Source organism: Drosophila grimshawi, unplaced genomic scaffold (assembly GCF_018153295.1).
Source record: "Drosophila grimshawi isolate 15287-2541.00 unplaced genomic scaffold, ASM1815329v1 contig_44, whole genome shotgun sequence".
Taxonomy (NCBI): domain Eukaryota; kingdom Metazoa; phylum Arthropoda; class Insecta; order Diptera; family Drosophilidae; genus Drosophila; species Drosophila grimshawi.
The window spans coordinates 11,309-30,822 of NW_025063240.1; the positions used below are offsets into that span (position 1 = coordinate 11,309).

Sequence of the window (19,514 nt, forward strand, 5' to 3'; positions counted from 1 at the left end):
ATCTTTGATAGAATTTTCTTTAAACAGGTTAACACTGATCTCTTTAATTCTGCTCGCATTGCACTGTGCTCTTGAGCTCTGGAAAGCCCAATAAAGTTCCAAGCTAACAGCGCCAACGGCGATCAGCTGCTGACAGCATATAAGTTGGCAGATTTTTTTTGCGTCTTCTGTTCATTGTCTACCTACAGTTTGCAATTGACGAAAAGTACTCTATTATTGCTGGAACACTTCTTTGTAGTTGTTCTGCTTCACTCACATTTTGTTTTGGTTAGCCGGCACCTTCTCACCAGCCTCTCTTCGTCATCGTCAGTAGTTCTGGAATTGAGTACGGGAGATAGTTTTCATTTTCTAAAGCGAGCACCTTATTGAGTACTAACCTAGCCAGCCACACTAAGAATCACACAGCGCAGCAATAAGCTTGATTCGGTCTCCCATATGTAAATATCTCATTTCTGTCATTAGACTGCGCCTGAAACTAAAGTCGGAATTTCAAGACAAGGAGTTCATCTAAATCTGAATGCACCCACAATGGAGATGCCAATGATGCTCTAAACTTCACTCTGAGGTTAGTCGAATATATGCACAGTTGCACTAGTTTCCCGGAGATTAATGGTTCTTCAGAATGCAAGCAGAATTGCTTCATTCGACGCAGGGCAATGATGAGAAGAATTTAATAGAATAAAAGATGTTAATCTTAAAATTGAACATCAGCGAGAACTACTTAGGCAGCATGTTGCTGTATGTATATATCCGTGTATCCGTGTAAATATCCGCCCGTAAGAGCGAAACTTTTTTCGACACCCTTGGAGATAGAGTTTTGACTTGACTCTGCCGCCCTCAAGCCCCTAAGATTCTTGAATGGCTATATCTTAGGCAGTTTTTGAGTTGGAGCCGTCAAATTTGGTAGGTGTATTACCGGTAGCCGCCTTTAGAAATCAACAAAAATATGGCCACGACCACACTTGCGACCATAATTATTTCGGAAAGTGTAAATCGATAAAACCGCATATCTCCAATAAATTTAAAGACAGAGTTACCAATCTTGAAAGAATGGCACATCGATTTTCAGACCACGCCCACACCAGCCGCCCCCAGCAAATTCGACCCAAAAATACTGAAATGCGCATATCTTCCACAGTTCCTAAGCATATCACCACATTTTGAAAGTATATTACTGGTAGCACCCTTAAAAATTCCGAACAAATATTTTAATAACACTTCTACATCCTCTCCCAAAAGCGATGAAATCCTATGTCTCCCGCAGATGAAGGTCCACATTTACCAAACTTAGTATTACAAGGAATAAGCTAAAAATTTTTTTCGGCCACACCCAGCTCCGCCCATTAAATTTCCAAAGTCCTATATATCTTGCAATTCGAAACCTAAAGCCACCAAACTTGGAAAATCCTCCAACATTCTTTTACGGCCACGCCCAATCCCGCCTCTAAAAAATAAACCACAAAGCCTGTAACAACCTCAATTATAAAGGCAAACTAACCTACTAATTATAAAGGCAAACTAACCTACTAAAGGTAGCTTACTGGGAAGCTCCTTCAAGGTATCCTAACGTAAACGTAAAATTTCTTAAATATTTCTCGGTGCTTCAGATCAAAATTTTGAATATCATTTCAACCACATTTTATGGATATACCTTTTTCAATTTCAATTTAACTCAATTATTAAAACCTTTAAACAAAATTATTATAAATAATAAATTAATTTTCCTTATGTATGTAATCTGTGTCTTCTGCAAAGGATTTTTGAATTAAAGTACAAACTCCGATTTAATTGATTTAATATACAGCTGTGTGTAGGGTAACCCCTTGTCAGACACTCCGGACTAGATCGATCGCACTTTCATTTTAAAAATCAATAAATAAAATTTAAAATGGAAAGGCGAATTTTAATTTTACTGAAAGGAGAGCAACGGCTTTTTTTTATTGTTTATAATGTTTTATACAAAATCAAAAATTACATCTTAAAAAGAAACTTCAACATTTCGATCTTCAATGATTGTCAACTAGGTTAAACTATTTGCACATATACAGCTGTATATAATTTTGTTCTTAATCTTTTATATGATATATACTTACATTATTTCGTGAATGCTTTTATCATTTTTTGATATGTACTTAAAAGAACTAATTGATTTCTTTTGAATATTAGTCTATATTTTAAAGGCAGTTTGTAGTTCGCATTGACTATTGACATGGCATACTTCTAAATACATATGTTTCCATTAATATATATGGTGTCAATCTATGTTATCAGTTAGGTACTAAGTAATTGTACAAGTGCCTCTTTTGTTGGCTCTAAGTTTTTTATGGTCTTTGCAGCCTCTCATTTTTTTGATGTATGTCTTGTCAAAACATAGCAACATAATTATTATAATGTTTTTTCGAGTAAAATATGAACAGTACATTAAAATCTAATTTAGAATTGAATCATAAGCTGTCAATTCGCGTATTATAAATTATAATTTAAGCAAACAATACAAAAAGTTCCATTATAAAATTCACATCAGATTTCGAATACTTCTTGATCTTTTTTGCATATCAAAGTCATTTTTCTTGGAACCCAATAACAATTAACACATTTTTAAGTTGTAACAAAGAGTTAAGTAATTAAAAATAAGGGGGGAAAAGGCGAACACATCGGTTGACAATTTATCATGATTTAGCTTCATTGTGAAATTAATTACCTATAGCAACTTATAGCATGTGGTTATAGAAGTCGGCGTAGTTAGTCGCTCAATGCTGCGTTTCTTACTACCGAAGGAAAAAAATCAATAAATTAGGAAATTCAACTAAGGTTAATTCAATAATACAAATACATACCTGCTATCACCATACAGCGCATAAGACTCGTCGGGATCCATGTCAACACCGGGACCCAGTTTTTTGATATTTACGCATACACAATTCTCATGTTGACCTTCACAGGGTGGTACCTCAAGCCAATGGTGTGGACAATGCAAATAGCGCATAAGCGGATCGCTCTCAATCATTTGAAATACACGCTCATCATATAAATCCAGCCAATCATCACTGTCAGCCATCAAGGCCAACAGATCCGGTTTACAACGCCGCACAATTTTTGAAAACAGATTACAAACAGCCAGGGACTTGGGCAGCTTATAGGCGGTCATATGTAGACGCCAACGTGCCATAAAAAGCTTATATATGAGATGGTAGTCATCATAGCGATATTCAATGCGCTGACCATCTGGCGAAATGCGAGACTTCTGAAATATCTCATCGAACTTCATGTCTTCATCGCTTAGCAGGTTCAGGCATTTGTTGTCACGTCTTAAGTAATCCCACTTGTCCACATCCAGACCGCAGCGACTGTTGTGCACAATATCAAAGATATAACCAAGTCCCATCATTGGATAGGTTAGCAACTCCCGTTTGCCGACTATCAGCGCCTTGATTAGCTGCACACCTCGTCCATTGTTTTCGTCACGCAGGGAACGCAGTATCTCGCTCGTCATATCGGCAAAAATCTTATCTACGCAGATTAATCCATTCTGCTCATGCTGAACCAAGGGAAATTTGTATGGTATATACATATTAGTATTAAATATTAGATTAGCAAATACGTATTCTGCTACCTACATCAAAGCTATTCCCACACACTTCTTCCCACGTATGCGAAAATGGACCATGTCCTATATCATGTAGAAGCGCCGCGATCTCAACAGAATGTCGACACCATTCTGGCAATGCTTTCTTATTATTGGAATTGCGCTTCAAGGCATTCAGATGAATCTGTGCGCTCCTGTAAGTCCTGCCCAAATAAATGGAATACAGTTAATTATTCGCACTGACGCAAGGAATGTAGCTTACCCAATACAATGGTCATATCGAGAATAAGTAGCCTCTGGTTTGCCAGCCAAAAAGAGCAATCCTAGTTGCTTAATTTTTTTGAGACGCTGGAACAGTTTGTGTTGCACGATCTCCCCAATGTGAGTGGGGATTTCAATGACTCCGTGAACTGCATCTTCAATGAGGATCTAAAAGTTGAGAGTTTTAATTAATCCTAAATTAAATAATGTATACATTCCATTATAAATGTTTATTAAATCCGTTATCACAAAAAATAATTACTTCAATTCGATTACCTGGGCACGTTCTATATGTGCAACACGCGAGAGTCAAATGCGAACTGACAGATCTAAAACTAAATGCTTAGCTTGAAACGTGAAACGAGCTATACATGTTTTTTTTTAAATAAAAATAATTGTATACTTCTTTTCTGTTTATGCCATAGTTGTACGTGTAAATAGTTCAAATAATTGAAGGAACTCTGCTCATCTCGTTACAAACTCAATATAGGTAGCAATATGCCACAATTGCACTTTGTAAACTGCAGGTGATAATCAGCTGTTGATACCATGCCATGGCAACGATAATTGCTTTGTCTGCGTTTACATGCTTGCATGCTTTCTCTTACATATGGATTTGGGGACTCATCCCTGGTCGACTGTTGTTGTCGCAGTTGAAGCTGCTGCCGCTCAATTGACGCATCAGGGCTCCGAGCTGCCCTCGCTTCCAAGGAATTTTGAGCACAAAGCATAGTGCCAAACATTTGAAACGGAAAAATCCGACTTTGTTGTGCCTTCCACAGTTGTCGACAACAGAAAAGAAGAGTGCAACGGTCAGAATTTAACAGGGAAAACGTTTTGAACTATTTGATTGACTCCCTATTTATAATTATGTACGCAAAATGTAAATATGTCAACTGGAATACACATGATATCAATAGTTGTCAGGGCTGTCAGGGTTGCTTGTGTGTTACCAGGGCTGCAGAGCACTTGCACAGTAGAAGTGGAATTTAAGAGCTGGTTTTTATGAGCACAAAATTAATCGTTCATATGTATTAATAAGGGCAATTGAACAATGTAATATATTAATTATAAATACCAAAAGTATGCCTCAGTAGCAAAATGATTTTTTATTGTAAAACCAATTATATATATATTTTGTATTTACTTTGTTTCTTTATTTTTGCGTTTGAAGCTTACTATTAAGCTTTTATACATAAATATAATTGATTAATAATAATTAACATGAAATAATCTAATTAAGAACTGCATACGTTTTTTTTTTAATAAAATCGTAATAATAATTACAATATTTAATCTCTTTAGAAGTTCTCTTATCCTAAGCTAAACAATAGCAGAGCAGTAAACTGTAATTGAAAAAATCTTCCAAGCCGAATAATATAATATTTAAAACTCCTATTTAATCTGTCATCGCTATTTCCCGGAAGTTTGTATGTAAAAAATGAGATTTTTCAAGAGCGCCGCCGCATTAAAATGAAAATGAAAGTTGCTTTTGGCCTACAGCTGCTACAACTGGTACAGAAGAGCAAACTACTAAAAAAAGAGAACAAATTGAGCAAAGAGCGATTTAAGGAAGAGCAAGAGAAATTAATTTGATTGAATAATTGTGGGTTGTGAGTGAAATATGCTATGTGTATAACATAAATACAGGGAGAAACGAGAACATATATACATATACTTGTATACATATATATTACATATGCATATGTATATATATACATATATATATATTTATATATTGCAATTGCATATTGTTGCATGCAGGCTAATTGCGGTCAACGCACCTTTGGAATAAACACAGCACATCAAAATATATGCAATATATATAAATATATTTATAAATATATATATACATATTCAAGTATAATATAAACAGAATCCAGCATAGCTAATTGTTGCGAACAGCAGATAACAACAATAAATATATTTAGTTGTATGTACATTGATAATTAAAAACAAGCTAAAAACAATACCCAGCGAATAGTCGAAATACCTTTAAAAATGAAAACAATCATAAAACCAAACAATAACATTTTAAAAAAAATATACCGGCTCCACTCTCGACTGAATGGAGTGAGCGAAACTAGAAAGTAAAGCAGAGATAGAGAGAGAGAGAGAAGAGAAGAGAGAGCGAGATACAGAGAGACATAAATACGGCTATGTTACAGTGGGACAAGATTTGTTGGCATAAGTATTTCAACTGTTGCAATTCGAGTGGATAATGGTGATAATAACATGGGTGAGTGTTGTGTTGTTACAATTTTGGTTGAGGCGCACATATAAGAATAGGGATATTCTATTCCTTTTTGTAGGTAATTAAAATTCATAACAATATTAACAATATATAATCTTATCACATTGGCAAATAAAGAATATTTACGCAGCGGTCAAGTGCAAACCCAAGCAGCATTCGAGTGATTTATATTAATTTGCGATGCTGACTGTTGATAATCATTTGCAAATTTCTTTCAAAGCTTTTGTATCACTGTTCAGATAATTGATGTTCTCTCTCTCTCTCTCTCTCCAAGCAAAGAGACCTAAGCCCGCCAACTGTGCGTGTGGAGAGCCGATAAATGAATGAGAAAAGTGAGAGTTTTCTTGGGCATGCCACAAGGCTTGCAACATTCTTTGCCAGTTGCCATGCGACAGGACAGCCGCACGGGCAGGCACTTCTCAATGCTGGCCAAAGTGACCCAAAATTCTAGAAGAGTGGTTCGTGAGTTCAGACATTAATGTATCTAGCGTATCTTGGAGATACATACACTCAGCAGCTGCAGATGGGAAATTAAATTCAAATGCTAATTAAAACGCAGTGTGCGATCCTCTCTCGCTCTCTCTTCCTCCCACTCTCGTTCTGTGCTGTATTTGTAAAAAGTTCTCTTTTGCGAAATGTGCTCATATCTTTATATGTTTGTATATCTTCCTATGTATATATGGGTGTATGTGTGTGTATCTGTATCTGAATAAGACCCATGCCATTGCGTACTCTCAGCGAACGTAGCCGACCGACAGTGGGCGAAAGACGCAACTGCCGACTGCCAACTGCCGACTGCGAACATCGACTGCTGTGCTGTGCTCTGCTGTGCTGTGCTGTGCTGAATGCTAGCTGCTATGACCTTGCAATGCCCTTGAGTGACACTCTTATTGTGACCAAGTTGCTGTTGCCGCCACTACAACTGGCGGTGCTGCCACGGCTGCCACGACGAGCGCTGGCAAAATTCAGAATGGATTTATATTGAACATTTAACATTTTTCTGTCTATCGTATTTTTTGCGTAAGTTGTTGTTATTGTTTTGTGTTTCGTGCCACGACCACAAAGAACAAGCAACACGAAACCGAACGCGTAGCTCCTTTTTTATAATCTCAACTCTCGACCCTTCGTCGCGTGTGCGAATGAAACAGCTGCAAAGATAATCAAAAACATATCGTCCTCGAAAAAAAAAAACCAGAAAAAAAAACAGTGCACTCAACTTCACTACAAAAAGTGTTACCTAAGCAACCAGTGACAACTGTGAAACCACGAACAGTGTTTTTTTCAACAGAGTTTGTGTGCCTGCGTAAGTGTGTCTGTGAGTGTGTGTGTGTGTGTGCATAAAAGTGAAAGTTCAGGTCAGGCAAATCCTCCGCTAGCCCCAACCCCACCCACAATCCTTGGCACGTTTTTTAAGGCGGAAGCGGCTATGTTGAGAACGATATAGAAACACGCAATACACACAGCCAAGTAAAACAACGACGACTTCCTCATCATTATATACCATCTATAGGTGTATATAATCACATTATATATACATATATATATATATAAATCTACATATATATATGCAACATATTTATGCGGCAGCTTTCACAACTCCAATTTTGTACCACAACGTGAACGGGCAAGTTAGGAACTTGGACTACAAAAAGGAAATCGCAGAACATAATTACCTATATAGGCAGGTGAGTCAAACTAATAATAATTAATAAATTAAGTTAAAATAAATAATTAAAGTAATAATAATAACATAGTTCTCTAATATATATTTATATTTATAAATAAAACAGCAAAGCCTGAAATGTATAATATATTTAGTATGTTTTTATTACTAAACTAGAATATTTGCGTTTTTTTATGGGCATTTTTAATTGTAATTCAACTTTGAACGAGCATCTGGCTACTACTTTTGGCATTCAACGTATTTACGGGAGCTCAAAATGCTCACTTGCAGGGCCAAAATTGTTGTCGATTATTAATAGGTAATTATTTACTAGGCAGAAGATATGTTTAAAGGATCAAAATTGAACAGATGTCCAAAATTCAGAGTTAATCTCAACGATTTCCTCGACTCAGATATTGTCAAGTGAAATATATGCAATGCTAATCAAACTTTGCCTATTTATGTATCTAACTGGCACAATGAAAACAAAGTTAACCACCGCCCCCAAAGCTCGGGAACTGTTTTGCCGGGCTCCAATCGTAACCCATTACAATCAAAGCACGAACTGTAAGTGAAGCCAACGGAAAACGAAAGCATGTGAAAATCGAAAGTATCTGTGTATCTGTATCTGTGTATCGGTAGCTGTGTATCTGTATCTGTGGCTGTGCGTCTGTCTACTCCAAAACAGCACAAGCGTTTTTCACATTGTTGTTGTTTGTTATGTTGTTGTTATGATTATTATTGTGGCTGTGCTTGGCTTTGTTTGCTTTTGACATTTCGCTGGGTAGCAATGTCATACAAATATAAATAATATACACGCGCTACACCCCGCCCCCCTACAAAAGGAACCACCCACACCAAAAAAAAAACAAGAAGAAGAAAACACGCACTAACCGCGCCGCAAGCAGCAATGTATCAGCGAGATAGTCGACTACTTAAGGCTATCCATGGGCAATCCAATTTTGACATAAGACTAGGCGTGTGTGTCACTCATATATAATTTATTGATTGTTTTTAACACCCAAAAACCACCGACAATCGATTGGGAACCTGCCCAAAAATTCCTACTCAGCCGCCAGTCCTGGGCTTCGATAATGTTGCAACTGACGGCGCAAAAGCAGAGACGTAAAAACGTAAAAAAACGTAAAAAAAAAAAACGCCGCGTGTTACGTGCGTCTGTCAATTTGGCTAATTCGCCATTTAAAAATATATATTAATATATCTCTACATATATTCTGGTTTATTTATAAATAACGAAAATCATTCAGCGCCAACAGAGTCAGCTGTTGTGGCTTGTAGAATTTTTGGCCAATATTTTTATGTGGGTGGCACATGAGTGGACAGAAAAAAAGAAATATTAAAACAAAAAAAAACCAAATTAAAGCAAGGAAAGTGTTAATATATTATATAAATATTGTATGCTCAGACACATGACTTATGTAGTAAATAATTATGCAAGACCGATCTGAGGATAATTAAAGACGTCATTTTTACTCAGGTTTTGAAGAGTGAGAAAAAAAAGGCGAAAACAAACACTTCCGGCTAGATAAAAGCTTTCTAATCTGTAATTTTTGAAATGCACTTGTAGCACAAGGACTACACCACTGATGCCTTTATTGCTATCAATTTATAACCAAATAGCAATTCAATCATATAACCGTATCTCTTTTATCTTTTGTTACTGATATCAATTTGCTGAAAGCATAGTCAATTTACGTTCATGTTCAAATCCTGTCCGCACCTAATCCGATAACTGATAAAAACTAATAGCCGAAACCAGTGGATAACATGAAATCACAGTCACAGCGGGACTGAATTCAATACAAGTGAGACTTTGGTGACAATCATTAGTGTCGCTGATAAGCCGATTATAAATACTACGGGTAGAACAGTGGATAGTTACAGCATTTTAAATACCCTGTAATAATTATGTTAGTCATGATATTAAGTGTACAAGATTCCATCAAAAGTTTGTTACAGTTAGAGCAAGAACGAGTATGAGAATATTCATAGTTGCATGAAAATATATTTAAATGTAATCTTGAGCACCTAAACTGCACGTGCGAACATAACTAGAATTAACAAGTAAAAGTGGAGTGCACTCGACTAATAGATACCCTGAACCTAAGTAAAACATTCTTAGTAAATGTCTGTGCACGTGTATAAAAAAATGTTTGGGCCTGTTGGTGTATAATTTGGTGAATGGTTTTAGACAGACAGATGGTCTGATCAACTGTTGCTGCTGATCAAGAATGTATTTAGGTTATGGGGTCGAGGATGCTCCTTTCAGCATTTTCCCCATATATTATGATATAATCAGCCATACAAAATACGTATTACATGAACATTATTTCAGTTGATTTCCTCGCCGGTCTTAGGCAGAGTTGTCAACCTTAACCTTTTTTCTATTATCTGCTTTGTTGTTGGCGAACTAACTCCTCCTTTTGCCTGTTAAATAATTTCATTATACCCTTTTTAGCAATTTTTAATTGGTTAAGGGTATAGAAATATACTCGCCTGACTAGGCGGAGTAGTAGTAGTCATCTGAGCATTATGCCCTTTCCCTCTCTCTTTGAGGGTAGCAGACAACAACGCTGACGCTGATCACGAGCGTTTCTCTATGCAAGCGGCTGTCTGGCAATGGCAGCGAATATCGGACAGGGCAGAGGGTCGCATTTGTCGCTGCTGCTGCCTGCTGCAGTTGTCTTACCTTTGGGCTGCAGCGATTACGATTACACATGCATGTGTGTAGAGACTGAGGCGCAGATACAGACACAGTTACTCTGGGCACACAGAGGAATCACAGTTGATGATCATCAGTGACAGGCCAGACGCTGGCGGTGCGACTTGCTGCACTTCGATTTAGCTGCCTTATCAATCAGAGCAAGTTCGTTTAATGCCAAAAAAAAGAAGCGTATTTCAGTGCATGCTCGCAACAGTAGTACTGCAGACGTGCCGCAGTTCGAGTCGACTCCGTGAAGTAAAGTAAAAGTACATCTACGGCTTTTATCAAAGTGGATGTCTCCGGCAACAGATCGGGAACGGGTTACCACAAGCGATCAGCCCGCAGTTAGTGTTAGTGCCCGTGAGTACGAGAGGAATTTGGATTCAATTCAAATCGATTCGAATCGTTTCGTTTCGTATCGGTTCAGTTCAATTCAATTCGGGTCGTAAACTGCGCTCTGTTTGTAAATGACTGCTAAAAATAAATGCGAAATTTGTTATCAACACTCATAATCGAGACGCCGGCGCGGCATGATTAACGGCGCCCCCTCGAACCCTTGAAGTCATGTCAGTGGCAGGTGAACTCGAACCATACTCGATGCTAAAAGTATCTGTGCCTAGTGTATTGAATTTCTACATACATACATATTTGTACGTACATACGTATGAAAGCGTATTTTCTCGTTTAATCTATAACAAACAATTGTCATGCTGTTTGAAAGCACTATCTGAGCAGTGACTTACACACATATATATGTGGATTCCCATTAAGCAGCGTATCTGCACTTTCTCGATAACTAAACGGCTACACTGTGCAAAACAACGAATACTGTTGCTAAGCATCGGAATGCAACTTAGCTTAACAGTGGGACTTGCAGTAAAAAACAGTTATATAATGAAAATAATATTTGTGAGAAGATAAATAATGATGAATAATTACCAAAAAAATGAGAAATGATGTTTTAAAGTGCTAATTGAAGAATAAATATTTCAACACTTGTTCTATAAATAATAAGAAACAAAACTGTAATTATAAACAAATTAAGAGCAGATGCTATAAAGAGTAGTAGACAATAGCCAACAAAACAGTCGCTTCCTAAATGGTATTTGAGTTAAGTTATAAAAAATATACTTATCACTTAAGCAATATATATGACACTATATTTGACCTTCTGTCACATGGCAATATACAAAAGTATCTTTTGACATTAAATTGGCACCTCAACAGCGCCTTCTGTTGATTATTTGCGTGTGTGTCAGTTGAGTATATTTGACCACCATAACATAAAATAATTGAATCAAACTTTATGCGAAGCTATTTTTGACCACATGCGCTGTTAGACTGTCACTCCAAACGTGTACATACATACAGATATATGTGTATATATATATATATCAATTGACAAATACGCCGGACCACACATCTTTCCCAATTTAACTCAATTAAGCTGCTTCTGGGTGACATTATAAACAGTCTTGAGAAACTTTGTATCTGACTTGAGAGTGCGTAGCACTTCGACGATCTGCGCACTTGCAGACAAGCTAGCCATGAAAATGCGAGATACACGTCAAAAAACAAGAGAGCGTAGGAAAACCGAAAGAAATAACGGAAATATTCTTTTTGGAAAATTCTGTACATATGTATTTTGTATGTATCTATTTTTATTAGCACATTTTTAGCAAATCGTAAATTTCGCATGGGGTATTATAAATTTGTTGTGATGGGAGACGTTTCTCCATAAAGCATATTCTCGGTGAGCATCAAAACATGAGTCAAAATAGACAAGCCCTGCTTTTCACTTTCGATGCAAACTAATTTCTCTATCTGACCCATATATGATATATATCCTTAACGTACGAAAGTGAATTATACAAGGTATATTAGGCAAATAAATGAATAAATCTTGTCATTATGTTCACAGCATTGTGGATCTATACACAATATATCAAATAGGAACAATTGGTCGGGTTTTTTTTTTTAATTTATAAACATATTTCGTTATTTTTAGACAGTGTTATTGTTAGTAGTTTGAACTTAATAAAATTCGACTGAGAACAACCATAAAATAAATTTGAAAATTAGATTCGAGTTTTGATTCACATATAACACACATTTAATTTATTATACATACCCTACTATACTCTACTATTATGGTGGGATAATTTAATGCAACCTACTGGGAGTTGAAAACCGTACCTATTGTTTTCCCCAGTAATCTACTTCTATTTTTACCGGGGTTTTATGCTGCTTTACTTTTTGTTTTGAGGATTTTTTCCTTTTTTTTTGCAGAATTGAAAGATTATAGGTGAGTTTTCAGCATTCTGTGTTCAGTCAGCAGACCCGTAGAAATCCTTGTGGAGATACCTGATTATAGACTCTTAGAAGTAACTTGGACTGTGTAACTCCTATAATCGTTTATGATTTCGGTATTGGTCGTCTAATTTCCATCTTAATCCTTATTTATTGCGTCTCCTCGAAGGCAAGCTTTTTAGTACAGTATACATTGGACCAGCTTTGAGGGCTTGAACTATACTAAAGTGGAGTTGTGACTTGTGAAATTGTTCTGCATATATAATATCTTCTGAATTAATTATGTTTCGTTTTTTTTTTCACAATTTCAAACATGTTTTCTTCTATCAATCAACAAATTATCTTGTAGCTATTTAACTGAACTGTTGATTTTCTGAACGGTCGCAAAATATATTTATCAGTTATCTCTCATCTCTCACTGTCTCTTTTTCTCCCTCTTTTAAATGAAAAGTTTTTTGATGTTTTTCTGAAGTGAACGTCATCTGCCGCCGCCCAATACGCATTTAGGCAATTGGCAATGGTCCAAGAATTATTTTCATTTGGCTATGTGCAAAAGGGACTAAGATCAAGTGAATGCGAGGTCTTCTCTGGTAATTGCTGCAACATTTCGATGCACTTCGAGCTGTGGCCACAGCTAAAGGTGAACCGGCCATGAATTAGAAATATGCCAGAATATACTTCTACATCTATAAAAAGAACCCCATTTTAATTGACATTTGTACAGTGATAAATATTTAAGGAATGGTATAAAAAAAGGTCACTGTTGACCTCCTTAATCGATCGATTGCCAGGCACGGTAATCGTTTAATTTTTGTGAACTCTGTTTGATGCCATTGGTAAATTTCAATTCAATTTGTTTAGTTTATTTCTCAATTGAGTTTCTCATCCAGATTGCCAAAAAAAAAAAAAAAAACAGCAAATAAAAAGTTCACACACAAGAAATCGAAATACAATAAAACAATTGAAATTAAATAGAAGAAAATATCGCTGATCGCCGCAGAGTTCAATGCCAATTAACAAATTAGCGATTGGTGTATTTACTTTGCTCTCTTTAAGAGTCGGATAAACGAACGACATAATTGGCTAACTATTAAGGTGGGTGTGTCTTTCCCACTTGACCACGTGCAGCAGCAGCCTTGTGTAAAGCAATAAACAATCACAAATCACATAATTGCCCAAGTGATTTGGCGCACCTGATCAGAAGGCGAAAGTGTAACAGCAAAAACAATGACGCTAATCAAATCAGTACCCAATTATAATCACTTAATAATTAATTAAAATCTATTTTCTATAAGTAGGATAAACTTTTATTGCCTTAAATTAATGTCAAATGCATGGGAAAAATGTCACGCATTTATATAATATTTGTTTATTTATTGAGCTGTCAAATACTTTTTAACACTCTTAATGTTTTAAGCAGCCGCACATATCTTTGTCAGCCGGCCAAATATTTTAGTGAGCAAATGCGAATTTTTCGCAAGAACTTTTACAAACTCTAAAAATACGTTGAATTTTCTGCTAAAAATGCAAATCGAATGGAAATGCACAGGAAATGAAATATGCTTTCTTTTTACCCTACATATATTGGATATTTTTGCATTAGTGACAGGCAACTAATTCAATGCAGTCGCCATGTGAAAATGCGCTGTAAATCATAAAAAAATAAAATAAAATAATTGCCAGCTGTGTTTTTTGTTTCGTTTTTCTTTTTCTGGCATAGCAAAACAAGAAAAAAAGAAAACATAACATTTTAAGTTAATTTATTTGTTTACTTCAGAAAATCTTTACGCTTTTCTTAGTACAGACTCAATAAACGAAAATAATATGAGCCACGTCATCTACATATGTGTGTGTGTGTGTGTATTTTATATTTCACAGCATCGTTGCAGTAGCTAGCCAGCCAGCCAACTACCCGTCTTCATTGAAATTGAAGTGACGTAAATGAATGAGCCCGGCGATACACCATTGACACACAGTAGCACGCCGGACAACAGGCCGCCCTGCAGCATTGTCTCAATCATACCGAACATAGGGATGTCATCATGCCGTGGCCGTGCCGAGGCATTTGCAAGAAGTTTGTCCTCCAAGCTGCGCACCTTGGGCACACAGGTGAGTTATTACTCGAATCAAACGTAAAACATCGATTTCAAATCTTAAAACTTGTATCCAAGCAGGCGTGTTAGTATTTAGAGTTGCCTCTACCAGATTTTAGCCAGTAGTTTTTCTGAATTCAAGCCACACACAACACAGTAAAACGTTACAAACCAATAATAATAATAAAAATCAAAAATGAATTTACTACGCAAACCGGCACCTGATATCCATTCGACAGCGGTGATGTCCGTCGGTTCTTTCAAACCGATGTCACTTGTAGAGTATCGTGGCAGATATGTATTACTGCTATTTTATCCGGCAAACTTTTCGTTTGTTTGCCCAACGGAGCTGCAGAGCTTCAGCGACCGCGCCCAGGAGTTCCGCAATGTGGGCTGCGAGATTTTAGCCTGTTCTACAGACAGCCACTTTGCCCACTCCGCTTGGATGATGCAGCCACGCCGATCGGGGGGACTGGGTGAGATGGATATTCCCCTAATAGCGGATAAGTCCATGCAAATTTCTCGCGACTATGACATGCTGGACGAGACAACAGGCCTGGCAAATCGCGGCATGTATATTATCGATCGCCTTGGCGTCGTTCGACATGTCTCCGTAAATGACTCTGGCGTGGGACGCAGTGTCGAGGAGGCTTTGCGCTTGGTTCAGGCCTTTCAATTTGCCGATGAGTTCGGCGAGGTTTGTCCAGTTAATTGGAGGCCGGGTGCAAGGACCATGAGGCCAGACGATTCTGGCAAGGCAGAATACTTTAAACATGCCACTTAAAACACACGATTCCTTATTGAGTTAAATTAAAGAGTACAAGTATGACATGCATATGCATGAACTGAAATGGATTATTGTTTGTATGTTGTGTTTTCTTGAAAGTCAACTAGATGACAGAATTTGTCGTAGTTATTTCTCAGATCTAACCATTAGGTTTCGTTAAAAATAACGTTTAATTGTGGATGAAAAATCATTTCATTTTCGAAGCGGTCGTCTGGATGCTCCAATTTGCTAGAACCAAAAGCTTTCCATTGTAAAAATTGTTCTGTATTGTTTCAGAATTATTTTTCGGTGATTCATAATACCAAGTAGCTCTAACCATTTCCGCCTTCTTTTTGCGTTGAAGCACGTAAGCGAAAAAAAATAAATATATATTATCTAATCGTTATCAATTTAACACAACAATTAAATCTATCTATTATTATCTGTGAACTGAACTGATATTCACATCGCTAACGAAATTGTGCGTAATTTAGATCACTGGAATACGGAAACGGAAGATTTTTGCTGAAAAAGGAAAGTAGTCTGAATATTAAAGAACGCCTGATAGAGAATAAAGTCAAATTGTTATCTGAAGGGGGTCTAGCTTCTTGTAGGACAAAATATCACTGAACAGTTTGAGAATAGTGCTGACAAGATGAGTTCTTGATTTTGGAAACAATTTACTTTTATTATACAAGGTCATCAATTTGACTAATCTCAGCATGTATCTTTTCACAAAATATTTAATCTTTTTTATTTTTTTTATATTTTTGCTTAAATGCAGGCGAACGAGGATGCCGCAACAAATGCAGAGGATGAGCCCATTATAAATGGCTCCAATACCAACACGTGGGTGAATAATGTACATGAATCCGAACAGACAGTCACCGATCTGCAGCCGCTACGTCATGAGTCTGACTCATTTTTCGACTTTGACTGCGAGCTGGAATCGCCCGGCAGTCCGGCGGAAGAGTGCGAGTACCTGCGTCTGATAGAAACCGCCTCGAATACGCCGCATAACTCGACAGCCGAGTCGGGCTATGCGTGCGCCTCCGTTGCAAGCAGCCACAGCAGTACAGATGGTCCCTACTTCGACGCGACGGCCGGCAGCAGCCGCAGCAACAACAGAAGCAACAAATCACCAGATGATCTGCTGGTGACCACCACACAGCCGCAGGCAGAGCGCAGCAAAATTCCCACAACGGAACTGAAAGAAAATATGGACACGTTGCAAATGAATGGAACACACGAGCCTCTGACAAACGGTGATCAGACGGAGGAGGAGCAGCTGGAGCAGCAGGAGCAGCAGGAACAGGAGACGCAGCACGAGGAGGAGAAGCAGCAGATGCAGGAAAAACAGCAGCAGCAGCAAGAGACGCAGCAGCAGCAAGAGACGCAGCAGCAACAGGAGCAGGAAGAGGAGATGGAGGTAAAAAAACTGGAACAGGCAAAAGAGAGCGAGGATGAGACTCTGCTGCAGGCGCAAATACTAAGTGAACTGCAATCGCACAGCGAAAGCATCAAAAGCGCAGAGAATACCACCAATCAGACGGACAATCAGACAAGCAACGAGAATGCCCTGATGATCAATGGACACAGAGAACAGCCAGCGGAGCTGTTGCTCCCACTGAATGTTGAAGTGGACGAGCCCCAAGTGCAACTTTGTGGCACCGACGAGGTGGACAAATGCAGCCAAATTCTAACCGTAGACGTGGACCTGGCCCAGCTGGAGCAGGCCAAACAGGATGCTGCTGAGGCCGTTGAGTCCACGGAGAAGAGAGCGCACAGTCACGGCATCGATACCACAGACGACGAGGACGATTGTCGGCCGCAGCGAGTGCGACGCTGTTCCTCGCTGAAAACGGGTAAAACGCCACCGGGCACGCCCGGCCGTAAGAAGATTGTACGGTTTGCCGATGTGCTTGGCCTGGATTTGGCGGATGTGAAGACGTTCCTGGACGAAATACCAACCATACCGAAGTCAGCGTTTGAGGATCTGGAAATATTGGAGTCCGAGCCACCGATACAGCTCGGCCCCAAGTCGGACAAACTGTTGATGCCGCTCTTCCAGCAGCCGGGCGGACTGGCCACATTCCTCGATGCTGTGCGCGAGAAGCAGGTATCGCTGGAGAATGCCGCCGTCACCGATAGCATCAATCAGACCATCTCTGGGTCGGTGCGTGTCCGCAATCTGGACTTTCATAAATCGGTGCATGTGCGCTACTCGCTGGACGGCTGGCGCAGCTATGCGGATCTGCAGGCCAACTATGTGGAGAACTCATGCGATGGCTTCTCCGATAAGTTTACGTTCGTTCTCTTCGGCAATTCACTGCATGTGGGTCAGCGTCTAGAGTTCGCCGTTCGTTTCCAATGCAAGGGCCAACAATTTTGGGATAGCAACTATGGCGCCAACTACTGCTTCCAGTGCTTGCCCAACTCGAGCTCGAATCACACGGCATCGCCGGCGTCTGTGGCGAGTGGCGCCGTCCAATCGCATCAGGGCAACAACTTGGTCGGCATGCTAAGCCCCACAGTGGGCGATGCCTGGTGCAGTTCGTTCTACTAAAACGCAATTTTGTCTCTTGTTGTTGTTGGTAGCTGGTTTTGCTGGTGGGGGAGCACTCACAAGGAGGCAGTAGACGACGCGGACGCGGGTCGTTGCAGTCAATGCCCAAATCAAAACAAAACAAAAACAAACAAACAATGAGAAAATGGATACATTTATTAGAGGCAAAGTGCCGTCAATGCTGATGCCCGCCTTGACGGCAATGAGCCAGGGGCACAGATTGCCACAGAATGATCAGTAATGTAAAACCCCCCAAAAAGTTGTACTTGTATGTGAGGCAAATGTTAATATATTTTTATAGAGCTGGAGAAGGAGAGAAGATGCAGCAAATGGAGCAGGTGGAGCAGCCAGGCAACCAGTTGCATCAAGTGAAATGTTAGAGTAGAATGATCAAAAATTCAAGTGAACAGAGCCAGAGCAAAGTGCGATAGAATCCCCAATGATAGTTATTAGTCTTAAGTTATAAGAAGAGCAAGTGATAACTAATGATGATGATGATGATGATGATGATGATGATGATAAAGATGGATGATATAATGATACATATTTGCTTTACATAATGAACAGATTTTGAATGTCGACTACAGTTTTGATTTCCATAATTGTTATTGTACTATATTGGTTAATGCTTTGTTCAGGCATGTGATGCGGGTCCACTGAAAAGAGTTTATTAATGTCATAGTCCCTCGAATCAGATCACTCGTAAAATCAACTAACTGACCAACCTATTTCCTATTTCTAGTCAATTCAACTTTACCATAAGACTTACTAAAAGGGCAATAAACACTATATATACAAGGAGTAGACTTCCTAGCGGGAATCTCTTGCCAAACCTCGTTCGAAATGTGCCAATAAATGGGCATTTAATAACTTAATGAAACCAAATGCTTGCCAATTCAATTCATATATTGATTGATTGATTTATTGATTGATTGATTGATTGATTGATTGATTGAGTCTGTGGCCAGTCTCTGATAAACAGTTTTGCGAATTTCATACCCCTACACATACTGAACAATTGTTTTTTGCTATGCCAAATATTAATTATTATTTTATTTTTATGAGATGTTGACATTTTCCTTTTAATTGTTTTAATTTTATTTTTGAGCTATTTTTTAATTTAATGCGATTTAATTTACGATTTCGATACTTTGTATGTACATGTTGATGCATATTATTATATTATACATATAATCGACACACATAGATACATACATACATACATACATACATACAACACAATATACATCAAATATAATATACAAAATAAAAATATATTAAATTTTAGTT

At 38.2% G+C, this 19,514-nt stretch overlaps 3 protein-coding genes across 3 annotated transcripts; 2 read left to right on the plus strand and 1 right to left on the minus strand.

The window, feature by feature from the left end:
* Positions 1-2,426: 2,426 nt before the first annotated feature.
* Positions 2,427-4,760, minus strand: LOC6558087 (deoxynucleoside triphosphate triphosphohydrolase SAMHD1 homolog). The gene is made up of 5 exons (XM_001985577.3): positions 4,456-4,760; positions 3,849-4,015; positions 3,618-3,789; positions 2,838-3,538; positions 2,427-2,768 (listed from the first exon to the last, which is right to left on the minus strand). Exons 1-5 carry the CDS (start codon positions 4,588-4,590, stop codon positions 2,702-2,704), a joined length of 1,242 nt encoding a protein of 413 aa, XP_001985613.2. The 5' UTR covers positions 4,591-4,760; the 3' UTR covers positions 2,427-2,701.
* Positions 4,761-7,020: 2,260 nt separating this feature from the next.
* Positions 7,021-19,507, plus strand: LOC6558811 (glycogen-binding subunit 76A). The gene is made up of 4 exons (XM_001985576.2): positions 7,021-7,121; positions 7,689-7,786; positions 14,678-14,908; positions 16,443-19,507. Exons 3-4 carry the CDS (start codon positions 14,741-14,743, stop codon positions 18,222-18,224), a joined length of 1,950 nt encoding a protein of 649 aa, XP_001985612.2. The 5' UTR covers positions 7,021-7,121; positions 7,689-7,786; positions 14,678-14,740; the 3' UTR covers positions 18,225-19,507.
* On the plus strand, positions 15,019-15,743 carry LOC6558619 (peroxiredoxin 1). The gene has a single exon (XM_001985575.3). It carries the CDS (start codon positions 15,089-15,091, stop codon positions 15,674-15,676), a length of 588 nt encoding a protein of 195 aa, XP_001985611.1. The 5' UTR covers positions 15,019-15,088; the 3' UTR covers positions 15,677-15,743.
* Positions 19,508-19,514: the final 7 nt, after the last annotated feature.